Source organism: Microtus ochrogaster, chromosome 2 (assembly GCF_000317375.1).
Source record: "Microtus ochrogaster isolate Prairie Vole_2 chromosome 2, MicOch1.0, whole genome shotgun sequence".
Taxonomy (NCBI): domain Eukaryota; kingdom Metazoa; phylum Chordata; class Mammalia; order Rodentia; family Cricetidae; genus Microtus; species Microtus ochrogaster.
This window is the reverse complement of record NC_022010.1, coordinates 47944700-47952812: the sequence shown is the minus strand read 5'-3', so window position 1 is coordinate 47952812 and position 8113 is coordinate 47944700. Positions and strand designations below refer to the sequence as shown.

The window sequence follows — 8113 nt, the reverse complement described above, 5'->3', positions numbered from 1 at the left end:
TTCTTCTTCTTCTTCTTCTTCTTCTTCTTCTTCTTCTTCTTCTTCTTCTTCTTCTTCTTCTTCTTCTTCTTCTCCTTCTCCTTCTCCTTCTTCTTTTTTTAAGGATTGTGTTTATTTTTTTATTATTATTCTCTCATAGATTACTTGCCAACTGCAATTTCCCCTCCCCCTAGCCTCTCTCCCCCATCTTCCCTTTCCCCCAGATCCAACCCCAACTCAGCAAAAGCAGGCCTCCCAGGGACATCAATCAAACACGGCATAACAAGCTACGGTAAGACCAGCCCATCACATCAAGATTGGATGAGGCAACCCAGGAGGAAGAATAGGGTCCCACAAGCAGGCAAGAGTCAGAGATGTTTTTAATGTAGGCATTTATAGCTATAAACTTCTTTCTTAAAATACCTGTATTGTATACCAGTGAGCCAGGGTTGGAGCTCAGACTGTTCTCACTTTTCTTGTCACTTCGTTTCCCTTCTTTCTGGCCTAAGATTATAATCTCCCTTATTACTCTGACTCTTTCACAATCACATGAAGAAGCACCTGACCTGTTATTTATCCTGGAAGTCTTGATGCTTTATAAAATCACTGTTTCATAAAAAACCTTTAAACTCCCTAATGACATAAGAAGAATGTCCTTGTCTGTAAGCTATCTCCAATTCATATTATATGATATGCTCTATCAACACACTTTCATTCTTCTAAGAGAATTTATTCTGCTTAGTGTGCAAAGCAAAATCCTCAATATAGTTAAAACCACTGAGGTCACAAGTTATAAGAAAATTTTGATATAAAGTGACTGGGAGCATCAGAAGGCAGTCTTACCAGGCCTTTCTAATCACTGATCTCTGCCCTATTTCTCTCCTACCACAACTGTGCTGTAGCTCACTGGGTTCTCAGTGAGCAAACAGACTCAATTGCTTCTACTGCTATACAGTAGTTTTCCTGCTGCTACCTCTGTACAGTGACCTTTCCTTCACGGTAGGAGAAAGGTATTATTAAGACAAAAAAATCTTCAGAGTATCAAGCACAAAACCAGTTTATGTGACTATCATTTCCTTATTGAATGGTAGCTTCTGATCCAGTCCTAATCTAGATCCCATAGTACCAAATTATGATAATGAACACATAAAGTCACTAGTTTTAAAGATGGTAGGGACAACCCCAGCATGCTTCCTTCTCTCCAGGCAAAGTTGAAACAAGAAAGTAGCAATGAGGAAAAACAGAGGTTCAAGGATATCCTGTCTTTTATAAAGTTCAAAAATACAAGATAGGAGCCAGTGAGATGGCCCAATGGGTAAAGCTTACTGCCAAGCAGATAACCTGAGTTCAATATCCAGACCCACATCCGAAAGAACCAATGCCCACAAGCTGTCTTCTGACCTCCTGCTATGTCTCATGCCACAAAGACACTCAAATTCATAAAAATAAATAAGTAAATGTGAAAATAAATTCTAATTCAAGATAGTAAAATCAATAACAGAAAGACATAAAACATGAAGTTCCCAACATTACTTCTGCAATTCTTGCCTCCAAGAACAGATGACAGGAAATAAACATACAGGTCATACAGGAATCACAGTTTCACTTTATTCCATCAGAAACAGCAGCAGGAAACACTTGTTTAGTTGTATAACTTTCTTACCTAACAGATCCATCTTATTTTCCTCAATGAGGCGATTGATCAGCCCATTGGCCCTCTCAATAGTGCAAACAGCGATGTCCAAGGAGGAGAAACGCCTAGAAGGTGAGGTACTGCCCATGTAGCCATCTACTTTTATCCCTACTTCCTGAAACAGACTCTAAATTAAGCAAAAAGAAATAATCAGATGAAAACTTAGATTTTAATGAGTTACAGGTGGGTTCTACCCCAGAACATAGACAAAGTATTTAAAGATGGTTGTTTCTGGTCAAAACCCAATGGTTTTAATAATCACATACTAAAAATTGAATCATATACTAAAATATGTTTAGAGTTAACAAAGCTCAGCACAGATATTTCTGTTAAAAAGAGTGAAATAAATATTTTAATAGTCTAAGTTCTAGCAGCTATTATAGAAATTAAAATTGGAACACTGAAGTTCTAGATGTTTAATTCAATAGCAAAAAGTAGTTAATTTTTAACACTAATATGTTCTAAAGAACAAATGTATACTTTACAAGGAAAATATTCTTATCCTACTAAAGATTAGTTTTTCATATGCTGGAAGAAAAGTTTTTAAAAGTTAAATTCAGTGGGATTGGTATTAACTTTTTTGGTTTAACTTTTAACTAACATACCTTCTCAATAAAAGGAATCCTTTCATCATTTTGTTACTTTGGGTCTAAGTTGAGAGGAGGTTACTGAGTAGGACCAGCTTTGTTGGCTATTTGGCCTCTGAAATAACCGTTAAAAAGATTTGTAAAACCACAGAACTTTACAGATGTTCATTTAATCAATTTTCTCAGTAAGTCTGAGCTTACTGAGTTATGATACTAAGAGTAAGCAGCCTCAGTTTACAAATAAAAACCACAAGGCCCTGCAGGTTGTGTGCCTGGCAACACAGGACTGAAATCCAGACTCCTGACCGTCTTTACAGAGATTTCTATTCTGGCAGCACACTACTTCACTGGAGAAACCACAACTGTCAGGTTTTTCTATCTAATGGACACTATATTTGTAAAAATGCCTTAAAACCTATGGACCATCGCATCAGCAGAGACTATGACCCACTCAACAATCAGAGGTCTGACCGCCAGCTTGGAGCAACCCCTTAAAGAATAGAATCTTCCCTCCAGTCCCTGCGTTTTCTCAGTGGTCCTCAGCTGGGGTGGCTAGGCTTCCTTAAACATGCTGTTTCTTTGCAATTACGTGCTATTCTTTACCTCCTATAAAAAGCTTATCATTTTTGCACAGTATTCCCCAAGCTACCCTTTTAATTTGATGTCCCTTTCTACTTTATGCAATAATAATTTTTAAATTTCTCTCTTTGGGGTTTGTTTTGTTAGTAATACTGAGCTATACTGTTCCCAGGCCTCTTTTTTACCTTTTGATACAGGGCTTTACTAAGTTGCGCAGGTAATCTTCCCACCTAAGACTCTCAAGCAGATCCAATCCCACACCTGTGCCACCAGGCCCAGATGTTCTGCTAAAGTATTAAGACATTTAACAGTCAGCTTTTAAGCTACATACATGTGATAAAATAAACTTGGTTTTCCATTTGATTTTACACCTCCTTCAAATGAGTAAAGCCAATGCTACCAATGATAAACCTTTTACTACTTCAAACAGCAGAAACCCTTACCTGGAGGTAGCATTTCTTCTCTTTAGCCACAGACACAAAGGGCAGAATAAACAAAGCTTTCTTCCGCATTTCCAAAACCCGCTTCAAAATAAGTAACTCTGCCACAAGAGTCTTCCCGGCACTTGTAGGAGCTAAAATGTGATTATTCCACATAATTATGACAAACATTTAGTACACTGCACTAATAAATGTTGTAAGCCATAATCAGTATTACAGACTCTAGGATTAATACATCATTAAGACTCAATCTGAAACCTTAACCCCCAAAATGCCCTTGCCTCTACACTAGGTTTCCAAATAGTCTCAGAGTAAACAGAGAGGGCTTTAAGTCTTTGTACTAGAAATTAATGATGACTATCACCGAGTACCGCATTAATTCTAGGTTTCTTTAAGAATTGACTGAATAGGTAAAAACCCCACTATGCATCTGTAAGATAATAGAAGAGACAGAAATTGGGAGAACTTATAGGGAAGCTTCTAGAAAGGAAAGAAACTTATGGGGAGAGAAAAGGATGCCAAGCATCGGAAACATCATGTGCAGAGACCTGGAGGAGAGCCTGGAATGTTCTGACGACAGAGATTTCACGAGTCTAGAGTACGAAATCCTTCAAGGGAGAGAAAATAAAGAGATAAAACAAAAACAAACCACCAATGGTTGTAACTGGGGCTGGAGAGATGGCATAGCAGTTAAGAGAGTGTACTGTTCTTAGAGAGGGTGTGAGTTCAATTCGCAGCACCCAACCAGAGTGGAATTCCAACAGCCATATCAGACAGCTCACAACTGCCTGTAACTCCTGCTCCAGAGGATCTGACATCCTCTCTGGTCTCTGTGGGTACTGCACTTTCAGTCCGTACCCACACATGGACACATATACACATAATTTAAAGTCTTTTAACTGTTTAAATGCTACACAAAGAAGACTGTTACAATCCTGCCATTTAAGGGTTGTTTTTTTTTTTTAATCTATCCTGAAAGCAATTCAAAATGACTAACATGTTCTTAAAAACAGTGGAAATGGCTGGGTGGTGGTGGTGCACGCCTTTAATCCCAGCACTCAGGAGGCAGAGGCAGGCCTCTGTGAGTTCAAGGCCAGCTTGGTCTATAAGAGCTAGTTCCAGGACAGGCTCCAAAGCCACAGAGAAACCCTGTCTCGAAAAGAAAACAAAAAAAAAAAAAAAAACACTGAAAGGCTCGTATTTATAGTGAGCACCTGGGCTGCAGAAGCAGGGCACAACAACAGAAAAAGATAAATGAGTAACAAGGATATTGCCAAATCTAGAAGGAAGACAGTGAGATATACCAGGCAATGGATCCAAGAACAGAAAAGTCCACAGATCCAACATACATCTTAGGCAGACATGTCTTGATAACTGTGAGTTGCTGACCAGTTCAGAAACTGATATGACCAGACCACACCATCACATAAACCGACGAACATTACTGTGCATTTAGAAGGACTTTCTGGGTGCCCAACTGTTCTAAGTTTGTATACTTAGGAAACAATTTAACTCTCAGCACAGCAAAGTCAGTTAGCCTCCCCTGTCTCCTCCTCTCCCTCCATTTGAAAATTCATACAGCCAGTAAAAGATAAAGTTCCCAAACCCAATCAGTCTAACTCCACAGTGTAAACTTTTATGTACTTAGCTAATATTCTAGTTCTTCATTATAGCCTTAATAAAAAAAAATCCAAATGACTTTAGAACTTCAGAGAAAATTGACATAAAGGAACTGTATCTTATATTTGATTGTTCAATCATTGAAGCAAACACAGGCTTAAAACTGCACATATCAAAGTAGCCCATGAAAACCCATATAAATCTTATAAAGTATACTACATATTGCTTTGTCCATATGATTCTGCACAAACAACTCACTTATGAATACATAAAGTCTACACCCTGAAAAGCAACTGAGATCAAATAAGGAAGAGCAGGCTGGCACCCCCATTGTAAATGCACTGAGACATATGTTCACTAAGCAAGAGAATTGTAACTACATAAATTACCAGTGTCCTTGTTTCCCCTCCTCTACCACGTAACGGAACTTCCATGACATTAGTGTGAAAATGATGACACGCCACATATCCACCACTCTCCTTAAAGCATTTGCTCGTCCACTTATTTAAAAGCTGTGACTGCCCCAATAAAGAATCGCTCACAAGCCGGGCGGTGGTGGCGCACGCCTTTAATCCCAGCACTCGGGAGGCAGAGGCAGGCGGATCTCTGTGAGTTCGAGGCCAGCCTGGTCTACAGAGCTAGTTCCAGGACAGGAACCAAAGCTACAGAGAAACCCTGTCTCGAAAAAACAAAACAAAACAAAACAAAAAGAATCGCTCACACTGACAACTTTAGGGAAATGAGTTTTGCATAAATTTGAATACCTGAATAAACTAGATTCTTTCCTTCCAGAACTTGTCCAAGCAAAAGACACTCTGCCTGCCATTCGAACATCTTCCGTACACCAAAACTATGGTATTTCTCCAGAACTGCTTTAGGGAGTCCCCAGTTTGCCAGTAGCAGCTGGTCTAGCTGGTTTTCGGGAACTCTTTGCTTGCATGTCCCTTTCAAGAAAACAAAAACAATTTAATTATCTCCAACAAAAAAAAACTTTAATCGTTAGCCCTCTACTGTTGGAACTCCTTCATGCTGAAATAAAACTTTAGCACATCTTGACTTCAAAACAATTACAAGAAACTGATCTTGTACACAAAGACGACAGTACATTAGTTGCTTGATACAATTTTGTAAACTCTTAAGATCCACAAACAAAAATGTGTGCTATACACAATGAATAAAGAGTTTGGACAGACGGGGAGGCAGGAAGAAGACACTCTGTGAGTGATGAAAGAGCATTATAAACCGTTAGAGAAGTTTCGGTTTACATTTTAGTACTAACCAAAGACAAAGAATTATGGGATGAATTGGTGCTGGCCTGTAATCCCAGCATTTGGGAAGCAGAAGTAGAATCAAGAGTTCGAGACCGCAGGCCAGCCTGACCTAGAGTAAGCCCTTATTTCAAACAACAACAACAACAAATAAGAGTTAGGCTGACATTCTGAGGAAACAACCCAGATCCCTTCCAGCTTTGCTCTGGCTTCCTACACTACACCTGGCAATGGGGTGGAAGATCAGAAGTTATACAGGATATTATTCGAAGCAAATTCTTGACATAATGACAGGATCTGGCTAACTGGGAAGTTGCTTCTGTGAAGCTGTAAAGACCCCCAAAAAACAACGCCCATATCTATACAGCCAGTGATGGCCTAAAACAGCTGGGCATGCTGGCGGCTAGCAGGGAGGCCCCTGGTATTGGAGTCCCAGCCCCGGTAATGAAGTGCATGCCCCTGCCGCCCTCGGGCCGTCCCAGTCCGGGTACTGAAGGGCATGTCCCTGCTATCCTCCAAACGTCCCGGTCCCGGTTGTTGGGAGTGCAAGCCCCGGAGCTGCCCTCGGACCGTCCCAGCCCTAGTGCTACAAGTGCATGCACCAGCAGCCCTCCGGCCGTCCCAGCCCCGTTGAACGAGTACCTGCCCCTGCGGCCCTCGGGCCGCGTCCCAGCCCCGGAGGTGGACTCAGCACCGGTCCAGACGGCAGCTGAGGGCTGACAAAGCTATCACCGTCTCCCGAGAATGAGTCGGAACCGGACGCTGAACGCCGCCGTTTCACACTCCGGCGCGGAAGACTCATTGCAAACAGCCTCCTCTCGGTTGTTCAGGGCACGACACAGTCCCAGAGGCCTCCCACGCGGGAGAACGCCAGCCTGGTGACAGCTGCGGCCACCATCTTCCCGCCTCGGCCTTCAAATTCAGACCTCCCAGCCCGCCCCGGAACCACAGAGTTCTCGTGGCTAGAATAACCCGACTACCATAGAGTCGCGAGGGAAGGACCAGCCCGCGCTGAAGTCTGGCTTCCGGCCTCCACCGGCGCTAGCGGATGAAAAGGTGGTAGAGCGCCTGGATCTGCGTTCATAGATTGCCCTAAAAACATTACTTCTGTTTATATCCACTTCTGGTTTGAATAGAGAGGCTGTGCTGGCGATGAAATGAACTAATGAGTTGCCGTACGTGGATAGATTAGAAACGTATCTGTCTGTTCTTTCCTATTGTTTTTGTTTGTTTCGGGTTTTTTTTTCCCCGAAAATTATTCCAAATTGTAAGACAGAACTGTGGAGAAGTGTGTAAAACAGGAAAATTTAAGATTGCCGGGGGAAAAAATTGGGATCTTGGGGGTGGGATGGGATGGGGGTAAGGGGAGATGGGGAGAGAAAAGTGAGAAGGGGAGGATGGGGGGGGGGAACTTGGGGAAACAGGAGGATTGGGATAAAGGAAGGTTGGATAGGGGAGCAGGGAAGCACAATTCTTAGTTAAGGGAGCCACCTTAGGGTTGGCAAGAGACTTGAACCTAGAGTGGCTCCCAGGAGCCCAAGGCGATGTCCCCAGTTAGTTCCTTGGGCAGCTGAGGATAGGGAACCTGAAATGACCCTATCCTATAGCAATACTGACGAATATCTTGCATATCACCATAGAACCTTCATCTGGTGATGGATGGAGATAGAGACAGAGACCCACACTGGGACACTGGACTGAGCTCCCAAGGTCCCAATGAGGAGCAGAAGGAGGGAGAACATGAGCAAAGAAGTCGGGACCACGAGGGGTGCACCCACCCACGGAGACAGTGGGGCTGACCTATTGGGAGCTCACCAAGGCCAGCTGGACTGTGACTGAAAAAGCATGGGATAAAACCGGACTCTCTGAACATGGCGAACAATGAGGGCTGATGAGAAGCCAAGGACAATGGCACTGGGTTTTGATCTTACTTCATGTTCTGGTTTT

The 8113-nt window shown here is 42.3% G+C and overlaps 1 protein-coding gene across 1 annotated transcript in view; it reads right to left on the bottom strand.

Annotated features, from left to right (window-relative positions):
• The window catches only part of Polq (DNA polymerase theta), a 73412-nt gene extending 66444 nt beyond the window's left edge, over nucleotides 1-6968 (bottom strand). The window contains exons 1-4 of the mRNA XM_005344958.2: nucleotides 6809-6968; nucleotides 5663-5842; nucleotides 3282-3412; nucleotides 1643-1799 (exon numbers count right to left, since the gene is read on the bottom strand). Of these exons, the coding sequence (XP_005345015.1) occupies nucleotides 1643-1799; nucleotides 3282-3412; nucleotides 5663-5842; nucleotides 6809-6968 (628 nt within the window). The remainder of the gene's footprint in view (nucleotides 1-1642; nucleotides 1800-3281; nucleotides 3413-5662; nucleotides 5843-6808) is intronic.
• Nucleotides 6969-8113: the final 1145 nt, after the last annotated feature.